The sequence below is a fragment of the Dromaius novaehollandiae genome, chromosome 9 (genome assembly GCF_036370855.1).
Source record: "Dromaius novaehollandiae isolate bDroNov1 chromosome 9, bDroNov1.hap1, whole genome shotgun sequence".
NCBI lineage: Eukaryota > Metazoa > Chordata > Aves > Casuariiformes > Dromaiidae > Dromaius > Dromaius novaehollandiae.
Genome location: NC_088106.1, coordinates 26,072,993 through 26,085,623, shown reverse-complemented (window position 1 = coordinate 26,085,623; position 12,631 = coordinate 26,072,993). Strand labels below are relative to the sequence as shown.

At 37.6% G+C, this 12,631-nt stretch overlaps 1 protein-coding gene across 2 annotated transcripts in view; it reads right to left on the bottom strand.

Annotated features, from left to right (window-relative positions):
* Window positions 1–12,631, bottom strand: part of LOC112988855 (glypican-5-like) — a 403,392-nt gene that overhangs the window by 93,034 nt on the left and 297,727 nt on the right. For both annotated transcript variants that reach the window (XM_064516960.1, XM_064516961.1), the window contains one exon: window positions 11,848–11,998. In XM_064516960.1, the coding sequence (XP_064373030.1) occupies window positions 11,848–11,998 (151 nt within the window). The remainder of the gene's footprint in view (window positions 1–11,847; window positions 11,999–12,631) is intronic.

Genomic DNA, 12,631 nt, shown 5'->3' with positions numbered 1-12,631 from the left:
CTTGGAACAATGTCATTTTCTGTATTTTGGGATAGGCCAGGCCCCATCATCGCAATCCATCCTGAGCAATAAGCTTGCAGGCAACCACTTAGGCGCAAGCATCCCTACTGTAGGATAAATTCCTGCTCAGTATGGATGAGGGTAACCGAATTCAACCCTTCATCTGCTGGTTCAAACTGCTATCTCATTAAGTCGAAGGAAAAATTCCCATTGATGCCTACTGCGTCAGAATTAGGCCAACGCCCCTCCCTTCCTTTTCTTGCTTTTATTCTTCTTCTTGAATTCTAAAATATAATGCCTTTAAATCAAGATGATCTCTCTGACTGGAAATATCAAGCTTATTAGATGGCTTTATAAACAATGAGTTTTTCCTCAGGCAGCAGAATATACCAGCTTGAATCTATATTTTCCCTTTTTTATTAAAAAAAAAAAAGCCTTACAGAAATATCCCTCTAAATTATGTTCTTCTAATTGCATTTGGTACCAAATGTTTCTGTTTTGGAAAAAGAGACTTTTCAATATAAAAAGTTTTGTGTTTTTTTGGGTAGGATTAAAACTGCATTTTCCCCATCAGCTCTAATCCTTCCATTGTGCAGGAGATCTATCCTGATAGAGTTTAGCCCTGGGCGTTATGCCTCCCCCAGCACGTTCAGGTTAGTGAAAATGTTCTTTGTGCTGGCTTTAGTTGTAACAGTGTACAGCATGTGCTGCAGCAGCATACATATTTAAACAGGCTGTTCCTTTACAAGCACATGTTCAAAAGATTTTATCTAATCAAATTTTAAATAGGAAATTACTTGTCTGACTTTACATCAGAAAGCTATTCCTTTCCCTACTGCTCCAGATTGGATTATTAGGAGTTCACTGCTAAATGGTCAGCACTATGTCTGAGTCACCAGTCTTAATTTTGGGCTATAAATATCAGATGATGATTTATTACTTGGCAGTTTCAATACAGCAATGGCAAATTCTCTTTAATCTCTTTAACTTGAGATAAAGGCAACCAGTTTTGAAAGCTGAGAATTTCTGATGTTCTCTATGCAAAAAATGGATAAACCTTGGGCACGCTTAATGTGGGATCTCACCCCCTTAATCAACTGACTTCACTCTTAGCTACTTCTAGCGACTCAATGGATCTTTCAGCCCCCACACTTATCCAATCCTGCTTACCTTTTTGAATGAGCTGCTAACTGTGGACAAAAATTCAATGGGCTGAAACTGGACTTTTGAGAATGTTTAATGATTTTTACAACAAAATTGAATGAAATGAAAGACTGGTTATTACCCTTGTACACTGTTTAGATCACCACTGTTAAACATTCATGCTTCACCTAGACTTCAAGCAAAAGCCTGCAATCTGCATGCTGCCAGAAATCATTCTTACTGCTTACTTAAAAGTAGCCATTTTTTTTTCACCAGAATATTACAACTATTGGTTTCACCTCCTTAAAAATTCTAATTGTGTTTCTTCTAACTCTACCAGGCAACTAGATCTCACCCCTTTCTGGGGAATGCTACCTAGGTACCTCGCTTGTGCAAGGTAGGCTTGCTTGTGCAAACCATGCCTAGATTAAGAAGAATGTGCATTTTCTCAGAACGTATTAAAATAGGAAATGGATTTAAATCTTGTTGAAAGGAAGCAAGATAATTTGCAATAAATTTGCAAACTTGATGGAACTGTTTATTTTGAAGATGAACAAACCCTAATGTGACAAAGGTTACTTCAACAGATACAAAAATTAAAAAAAAAATCTCTTAATTTCAGGATATTACTTAATCTAATTCAAAGTCTGATTGGTTGCCTACAGTATTTTATTTTGGAAATATTTCAAATTTGACCTGACAAACCGTTCAATGTTCAGAGAACAGCACAGCAACAGGGGATTTCAGAGACTGATTAAAGACAGCCTAAAGAATGTTAGAAAAACAGTCTGAATCCTAAAAGTCAGGAAGACAAGGACAGAAAACACTTTCTGATTGTGATATTCAGGGACCTGAACTAGAAATAGAGTTGTAATTCAGAAAAAGTAAAACCTCTCATAGGAATATACATGAGGGACAATTAATTGAGGCAAATTTGGGAAACTAGACTAAAAATGACATTAGAAGAGGTGCTATAGGATCCCATATCAAGCTGGCTTTTCCATCCCTGAAAACTATTATTAAGGCCTTTAGTAATCCGTAATTTGGAGACTTAATCCTGTTTGTACAGATTCATGCTCCACCCTCCAGGATGTAACATAAAAACTATTAATATTCTAACTCCATTGTTCTGCCAGTTATATTCAGTGCCTGGGTCTGAGACTAACAGATGGCAATATAGCCTCCTTGAATCTGCACAACACCCTAAAATACCTCTTAGAGGTGTCAACTGTCCTGAAGAGAGTTAAATTTCAGGAAAACATTACTGAACTGCTTTCAGGATAGAAGGAGAGAAATAAATACTGTTAAAACACAGTAGATGAGAGACACTGTGGGATAAATCAGATGCAAGAATCGCCTGTTGAGGAATAATGTGCCTGATCTTTGAACTCCTTGCAAGGAAGTTATCTAACTATGTGGAAGATCTTCAGCTGGTTTAAGTTGTTATAAGCACCTTGATCTCAAGTCACCCAAATCTAATCCTATAAATTCATGATGCTGTTCATATGTCACATACTTCAGCCTTAAGTTCTATTCTTCTAGTAGTAACTAAAATAGAAAGCACAGTGCATTTGTACTCTGCTCTCTACTACTGCAAAACTAAACTGTGCTTTCTTTGGGGATATTATTTTGGTTCTACATTTCTCTGTTGGTACATTCTGAAGGCATATGTGTTGACTTCAGACACAGCAGCACATTTTTAAGGAGTATTATTATACCTTAAAATGGACAGTCAAGGAATAGGAAACCTCAAAAAGCATACTGGATGCATTTATGGCATCTTCTCCTTCAAAACAGAGACAATCCCCCCACCAAGAAACATGGGCTCAAGGCGGGGAGGGAAAGAGGAAGAACAGACCAAAGCAATTCCTTTCCTTCTTTAAAAGAACAGCAACCTCTTAGGCTTTCTTCATGAATCATAAAACAATGGAAGGTGGTGGTGGGGAGAAACAAAAAACATATTTTCGTTTGTCAGTGACTTTCAGTTCTATTCCCACTGCCAAACAGCTGCGCTATCTGCCTTTCACTTGTTATATGCAAGCGAAGATGACAGAGGCTTTCTTAGAGACTTAAAGGCTACAGTAACTCATAACCTTACGTTAATTTAACCTGGAATAATTTACCTTTGGAATAAACAAAGTCCTAGATTTGCTTTTGCCATTCTCCTTCCTTGGAGAATTGGGGGTTTTTCTTCCAGACATCCTCACATGCAAACACGTTCCTTCTCACAGCTAGAGTTCTGGATATTACCAAAACCGTACGACAAAGTAGTCTGGACCAAACGCATCAAAACAGGGAGTGGGGTCTAAATGGCACAGCTGTTCACTTTATTTAGCCCCTCACTCTGCTTCTACTTACTTGCTAACAAGCTCCTTCCACTGCTGAGCAGGCAAGGGTTGTCAAAAGAGGAGGAAAGGCATGCAGAGGTGCCACGCCGCACGGAGCCGCCCGTGCAGTGGGCACTAATCTTCTCCTGTCAGCTTAGCTTTGATCAGCTAAGCGTTCCCTTGTGTGGGATGAAGGCTTAACTCGCAAGTGAAGAATGTTTTCCTTAGGCTTGCTGGATTGTTTTGTTAACGTGTAGCGTAATGCCATTAGCATTTTGAACTGAGCTCCCATTAAGTTATACGAGTTATGTATTTTGAAGCAATCTGAAGGACCTTTCATTGTTAACTCCTCTTAATTAATTTTGGCTTTATGGCATTTTAGGGGCGAATTGCCTTAACCTTCACATTTTATCCTATCGCTACTTGGCATGACCGAGATATTACAGTTCTTAAGTGAACTTCTTGTCAGAAGGATTTAAATCACACTCAGCTCATGAGAGTTACTTGAGGTGGACAGTTTTTGCTCTTCATTTAGCTTGGCCTCTAAACCAGTCTTGTATTTGCAAATGACTTCTGTAGAAGTAGGCATTATGAGTGTAGGGTCAAAGTAACTACCTGCAGACTGCTCCCAACCTGAAGCAGGAAATATGTCCTGCTTCATGCGTTTGGTAAAGTAAGTTTTCTGGGAAGCTTGTCTTGCTCATATTTTCAGCCATCACATACCAAATTGTCTCTTTTCAGTCCTACTCCTTTGCAGTCTGTCTCCATTGTTCCTGTCTGGGCCCATCCAGCTCTGCGATACTTTTTTTTAAAAAATGGAACAGTTCATTTTATTTAAAAATGGGAGAAATGTTGGTGACTGGGAATTCAATGGAAAATCAAATCAATGCGTTTTCAGCTTAGGGCTGTTTTCAAAATACACCTCAGAAATATATATACACATTGAGTTGCTCCCGTGGAAAGTAACTAGATAAAATGTTGCTGATAAAGTAAGTAAAATTTGTTCAGCTATAGTAAGTGAAGACTTGTAATATTTTTAATACAAAGCTGGTAAAAGCACATTACTCTTCAGTGATCTACAAGGCAGTCTCTGATGCCTCCTTATGCAGCGCTGTTCCAAAGAGGTAAGCCCCAAATGTCTTCATCTTGATCTCTCCAATGTTTAATTTCTCCGTATGGATCAGCACATTGGAAGGCTTTATACCCTAAGTAACTAAACTACTCTTAATTTTGTCTAAACACTGCTACAGTGATCACAAATTTGCTGCAATTTACATTTCTCTGGTGAGATGCTAAAATTACATTTCCCAAATTACCTTTTTACCTCTTTGAACAAAGATGGCACCAAAGTTGTTCACAGAATCATGGAGCTACTGCTAAGTCTCTCATTCCTCTACCTGGTATTCTGATTAGCATTAGGAAAAAATTCCTAGAGGGGACATGTTTATCTGGTCATGCAGAAAGTCATTTATACAACTTGGCAGAAATTCCTGTCTTGTATGGATCCAAGCAGGAGAGCTGGTGGTACAGGGGAACACTCTTCAGATCTAGCAGTGAAAATCTGAAGCTACTGAAATCCCATTCATTTCTTTTTCTAACACTTCAAACTGTCATGTAAATGCTGAGGTTGAGGCAGGATTAAGAATGATTATCCTTTTCTTCTCACTTGCATTCCAGTCTAAATTATACTGTCTAATGAAGGACACTATAATGACACATAATACCTTACCTCTACGTCAGTAGATTATAAAACAGATTTAACAAAGATCTGAGATAAGGAGGGGGAAAATCTTTTCTTTTTTCTTTCTTTTTCAAATCCCCTCTCCTCCTATCCCCTTCTCAGCTGCTTTCTAGTCCCATTTGCACAGAACAGAAGCTGCATGAGATGCCATTGTCACCAAAAGAAATGCTTAAAAAAATGTGCCATAAGGTAACAGTGTGACACCAGCACTAGTCCAAAGAAACTCCTGTCAGTATCAGGCCCTACCAAATTCAATTTCCATTTATCAAAATCTGTAATTTACTTTTCAACTTGATTGTTTGAGTTTCTTTGTTTTCCTTTGCTCCTATGCCCCTTCCCAAACTGCATCTCTAAAAGAGAACTCTAAATCAGAAATTTTTCACTGTGGAACTACCACCCCTTTTTCCCCACATGTGCTGAAGGCCTTCTGACAAGATTTGCTCATGCTGCTGTAGAGAGAGGCTCATCTCTATCTACCATTTGAAATGACAAAAATAAAGCTTTGAAACCGTGAGGTTTTTTTGTGAAAATAAATCTTATATAATGGCTTAAATTGTTCCTGTATGTTTTGTGGATAGAAAGAGACATTTTCAATACGACAGCAATAAAGGAATTTATAGGCTCTCTAAAAATGGAGCAGGAAATAAAATGTCTTGTGTGCAACAAAGGATGTAGAAGAATAGCTAAGCAAGGCAGTGGGGTGGGCATGAGGTGTGATGGAGAGGATTCTCTAGGCAGGATGACAGAAGACTGAGAAAATGCAGTATTTCTGTGAGCTAGGATCATCTGGGAGGCAACTGAAGACATGTGGCAATAGGAACTTGATAAGCATGGCTGACTGCCAGCAGATATTCTGATCTCAGAATATTGATGTTTTGTACTAATAATTACAAAATCAGCAGCTGTACAATTACATATTTAGATAAATACAAGTGTAAGTGCATCCCATAACATGGGGAATGGAGATGAGCTATGATGAAAATGACAGCTCATACAGTAATATTGATGCTTAGAAAAGACAGAGAAGCCAGGAGGATGAGAACATAATAAAGGATAAAAGAATATTGATAGTCAAAAATAAAAATTGATAATGAGAACATTCATGAACAATGAGAAAAATACATTAACTTTCCACAGCTGTTGAGAGCAGATACACATCAGACAGAAGACATGAAGAGAAAAGGAAGTCTGCACTTCAAAAAAAACGTTCTGGAAAAAACCGCTTATATGACTTGAAAAGGAAACCTACAACCAGGATAACCTCTTTGATACTCTGTCTAGGGCAGAAAGACGCACTATTGCTGTGGGTTGTCTTAACAGCCATGAAGAAAACCAAGAGTTGGAATTATGTTTTAAGAAACATTGTAAAAATGTAAAAACATATTGGCTGAATGTTGTAAGAAAGTACATTTGTTATAGGTTCCCACTCAGGCACTGAAATGTGACAATAAGCAGCATATACCACTGAGAGAGATGTTTAACATCAGAGAATACTTATTAAAGGGAGGGAGCTTCATAGTACTAGTAGGAATTAGGAAGAAAGAAGTACAGAAGAAAACTGTTATTGGGATTAGATAAGCATTTGGCAAAAATCACAGTAATAAAGCACACTCGACACTTTGTAGTTGTGCTCAAATTCTGCCTGCGATGTCACAGGATGTGTCTGTTTATTGAATGCCTGCTCTGTCAGATACCATTTTAGCGTGTTCCTGAAAATTTGCTGTGGCTACGAGTCAGCACGGCTCAGGCACTTCCCCATGGCTCTTGCAGGCAAACCCACTGCTGCTGGAACAGGAAGCCGGCAGAAACCCAGCTCTGCGCGGAGCACGCAGCCACCCGGGGGACAGGTATAAACCACGTCTCTGTTTCCCAGTGATCTCAAGTTTCAAGGCATGTCAGAAGGGGTGGAGTTAACATGCCCTGAGAGCTCAGTTTTTTGACCCATACACAGATTATTCCCAGGGAGGGGTGAATCTGATGCAAAGACTGCAATGCATGGATACATTTTGGCCTTGCCTATTCTGTTCAGAGGAGGATGGGCCCAAGGACAGGCTAAAATACACATTTTCCTTAACCTGAACTGTTTGTCTACCTTGCTAACATGAGCACAGCTATAGTTCAGCACTTTCTACATTCCATGTGACTTCGCTCCACATTATTTAGGGATCTTCTAGAAAAAAGCTTGGATTAATTTGTCTATCTTACACTGGACATGTGATATTAGCTTACTGTTTCATATAATGGAGAGTGATACATGCTTGTTGAGCCAGCCTGGTAATACCTGCGTCCTTCCCACCCACACTGCCAATAACTGTGCATATAAACCCATGCCAAGAAGTGGTGTCAACATGAGCTTTGCTCAACATAATGCTTGCACGAAGCCTGGAGCTGTATTTAGGGTTGTGCTTGAACCAGGTCCCTGCCTACGGTCAAAACACTACTTCAAAACTCTGCTTAATGGAAAACCAGCTGATGATTGCCCTGAAAAGAGATCTACTGCTTGTGTTGGGCTCGTCCAGGAGTAAAGCAGAACAGTCCACAGCACAGTTACATGTTGGTTGTCACTGCCTGGGTGGGGCCTCATCCCAACATACAGCTGTGCAGCACAGCTGGGAACAGGAAATACACTGCACTGACTTAATGATCATTTCTCCCTGAACATAGTGAAACATCTCTTTCCCTTTTCTTGAAACAGAGGAGAAGCAAGGACACTGTGAATCTGTCACTGTTCTGCCTTCTCAAGAACTGCAAGGTGCTTATCCCTCTCCTAGTAATCCTTGCTCATCTCCACACCACCGTCACCCTTCACAGTCCAATAAGGGTTGAATAATGAGCACCGAAATCAGTGGACTTTTCTTGTGATTGAAATTCATATTCAAGAATATGTTGACGTGGTCACACAGTGCTAAGCAAGGCTCGGACTGAGATGCTGCTTTGCACTTATGCCTAGAAACCTGCAGGGCTGAAGCAGTCCAAATCACAGAGGAACTTTCCCATCCATGTTCAAGATTTATATGGTTTGCTTTCCTCTTCTTAATTCTCTCCTAACAAAGCTGTGTTCAAAGATGATTAACAGATGTTGTCATTAAAAAGTTCGTACTTGCCAGCAAATAACACATGGATCTACTTGAGAAACAGTATTGTTTCCAAAGATTTCCCCAAGAAGGGATACTTGTGGTAACTGGTAAGACCTGAAAAAATATGACATTTTAAAGTATCTTCTAACATACATGATTTTCTTAAGAGAACCACCAGTTTCCTGAGAATTAGTTTTTCTTGTTTGTATGAAATCATTTGGATAGACACACATGATACAGAATGTATAATGAAGCAGATGATTACGATTAAAAGAGTAAGCAGTAGTCTTTTTAGCTAATAAGGGACTTGGCTATGAAAGACTTATTTGTAACAAAGATAAGCAAAAAACCCCACTAAATAATAGACAGTCACATATCTTAATTGAAGAGATTAAAAAGAATGATTGACTGATGCGCAACAAAGATCCTCAATGGCGAGAAGGCGACAAACGAAAACGAGAAGATTTTAATATGCATTGATAGATGAGCTGAAATATAAAGATAGCAAAACCAGACTGGGAAAAAAATAAAAAAGAAGGGGTGGGCAGGAGAAGCATGCATGTACTGGACCCAGCTGGACCATACAAGCACAGAACCACTCCTGTGTTAACCAGCCTGGTAGACATTGAAGTCTAAAACCCAGCAGCCAGGCTCTCATCAGCAGTTTCAAAAAAGCACACTGGGGAGATGGCAACACACCCTGCTAAGGGCGATCTTTAATAGTTCTAAACAGAAATGTTTTGAAGACAGAAACCTAGATATTGGTGAAACTCCTGTATTTTGACAATTCATGGTTGAAGAAAAGGCAATTTGGTGGGGGGGGGAGGAAAAGGAGTGAGTATTCAGTAGGTTTGCAGAAACTATTTGAAAGTAATATGAGTGTTTTGCAGTGCACAAAGCAGGACGGTGAACACATAAAATGTAAATCTCATTTTCATATAGGTTTCAAATAAATGACAGATGTATTATACTTTCCAATAGATTCTAAGATCAGTATTTTAGAGGTTGAGACATAAATCCTTTTCTTTTCTTTTTCTTTTCTGTGGACTGGTTGCTAAAAACATGACTGCTCTGCCAAGAAGTCTACGTTTTGAAAGGGTTTCTATTCCTTTTTTCCTACCGTACGACTGCAAGCTACAACATTCACTGATGAGATTGGTGGCATTTTAAAGTTATCATTTATGTCTCATCCAAACCTGCCGGAGTCGGTAAGAATATCCCCACTGACTTTACTGAGCTTCAGATCAGGCTTTTATTTGGGATTTAGCTCTTAGCTTCGATTCATGTCTCAATTCACTGTGTACTTCAAGCAAGCAAAGACTAGTCAATGTTGTCATGTTCCATTTCTACAAAACAATGGTCAGTTGCACTTGAGGGGTTTTCAGTTTCCAAAATATAAAAAATTCATGGGCTGTACAATTAGAAACACTGCCTTACAGACATGCAGCAATAGGAAATTCAACTAAACTGATGTTTATTTCTTTAACATTCTATTAAAACAAAGAAGTTCTACAATGAGATTACCCCATTTTATCTCTTAATTGCATCCAGATATGCAAAACAGATTTACTGCTAGTGGCTTGCATATAGTACAATATTTTAAAGCTAATTATGAAACAGCATTACAATTATCACAAGATGAAATACTTATTCTTACTGTTATGAATCAATATTATTTTCTAAAATTAATTGTAAGTACTTTTTTAACTGGATATAAACCCTACCAAACCACTGAAACAGCTAGTTATGAAAAAGTAATACTTTTAAATCCAGGATGATATCAGCATAATTTTATTTTATTTAAATATTTTATTTAAGCAGATTGCAAAAAAAGGAAAAAAGAAACATGTTAACTAGTTTCCTTATTTACCATTTTTAAAGCCAACTGTAAGTCTACTCTTGAAAGCCTGCAGGTTTTTATTTTTAAACATCTGAAATTTGTGATTGTGTATGCATGAATACACATCCTCTCCAAAACAGTATATTAATAGTTTAATTGTTCATTGAAGAGTAGTTAGCACCTACCTTTTGTTTGGATTATACCACACAGAGAGGAAAACATACAACTTAAAAGTATTTATACTCACAAACCTCTAGGGCCCAAAATACCTAGCAGTATTTTCATTGGTTATGTGTATAATACAATAAACAATGAAAAAATGTTAAGCAAATAGTTTTTAAAGAACATTGTATCAAAGTTCTTCACTTCCGTTCAAAAACGTGGTTGAGTAGATTGCAAATCTCTGCTTGATCTGTTAGTTGCAATTATTTAATATTTTTTCAAAAATGTGCTAAAATAAGTTATTTAAATAATTTAAAATAGTTTTTTAAAAAGTCTCTGTGATAACACCTCATGTTTCTTGATTCTATAGTTCATAAATGCAAGTTGTTTCAGATATTCATAACCCAATATTGCAAACTAAAATTAATATTTGGCATATATTTCAAAATACATGTTTAAGCTCAGTTTTCCTGAACAGCTATTCACAAGGGAATGACTGAAGTCTTGAATATAGCCTAATCAAAGCTTGCTTGCAAATGTTACCTGAATATGGGATACCTTTTCCCACTGTCCATTTCACGGGAAAAGGAAAAGGAAGAAGTACTTGTTTATCTCAGCGGAATGGAAGCAGCAGCTTAAAAACTACCTAACTAGGTTCGAAGCCATCATAATGAGAATTATCTTTTCAACACAAATATCCACCAATCCATTTCTAACTTTTTGTGTTGCTAATATGCCCGTATTTTAAATACTTGCATATCCAAATCAAAGTATATTCACACACACATCCATACACACACACACTTGGTAATTAATGTGGTTACATTTTGATGGGATGAAATGAATCAGAACTTCCAGATATGATAAACCAATAATGTCAGCTTTTTGGAAGAAAACATCTTACTTCTTACTAAAGTACTTGAATTTTAAATTATTTAATTACCTATTAAATTGCTGGCATTTTGGTGGAAGTTAGGTTAGGTTCTGATGCTCATTTTTCACTTGATGACATATCAGTCAAGTAATTTTATAAATAGATACTTCAGAATACGTATCAGACACTATCAGAAATTTTAAATCAGGATCACCTTTATCCAGCATCTCTTTATTAAAAAAGAAATAATAGTTCACGTGTTTTTTCAAGAATATATACTTTCAGAAGCAAACTCTGTTTGGATCATCCTTCAGTATCATTATGCAACCAACATTTACATTAACACTTAGCACAGTCTACAAGGACATTAATTCTCTATTTATTTGAAGAGCCTACATAATTTAGGAAGGCTCTTCCATTATTTTTGTGATCTAGATTTCCTTGCAGATATTATTCAGTCTAAATTTAAGTCTTTTATCTGCATGCCAAGTGTTAAATTATACTGGGTAACTGTCTATATCCTTCTATTTTTACTGCAGCTCTTCACAGATTAAGATTCAAATCCTTTGAATTTAGTGGGATTTTGATAGTAATTCAAGCAGTGCAAGTCTTAGTTCTGTCCACCTAATTGTGACACTTAATGAATTTCTAAGCTCTGTATGTGTCTATAAAACTGTATTTACCTGCTGAGTGAATCCTATCACCGGATCCTTGACAGCCATCCTCATCATCACAATCCCCGCTTGACTCCGTCTCTTCACTTCTTCCACCTCCACTGCCAGCGTCTCGGGAAGCCCATCTTTCCAGTTTTAATTTTGCCTTCTCAGCATCCAGCTAGAATGAAAGAAGCAAAAACCAACAACAGTCAGTTTATTTACACAATCTCTACCTCTGATGGCCATCCTGGGTTTATAAAGTAACAAGCACTTTCACGTTCCCATTCTTCTGAGAACTGTTCCTGGAAGTGGGGACTGTTTCTGGCCGTGACTCCCAAATATTTTGGAACAAAAAAACACCGCATATTCTATCTTCCAATATCATCATAGGTATCTCTGGTCCTGCAGCTGGTCCTCTTGCAGGCCACAGACTGGGGATCATTGGTTAATGATGTTATAATCTGCCAAATGTCTGAGTACTTGTTTTGGGTTATTTACAGTTGAAGACAACAATAAGCCTTGACAACCTTTGAAGAGTTAAGTATATTTGCTACTTCTCATATGGGCTTGGTCACTTGGATGCCTCAGCCCCTTGATAAGATTTTTAAGATGCTAGCATTTAAAAGGTGCCTTTATGAACTGCAAGTTGTTCATCAGATTTCACTTGAAATACATTTCTTGGACCGACTACAGAAGAAGAAGGCTATTTCTAAAATTAATCTCAATGTATCATACTTGGTGACACCTGTTATAATAATGTATTTACTCCCAAAACTAATCTTTTCGATCTTTAGATACTCTAATTCCCTCT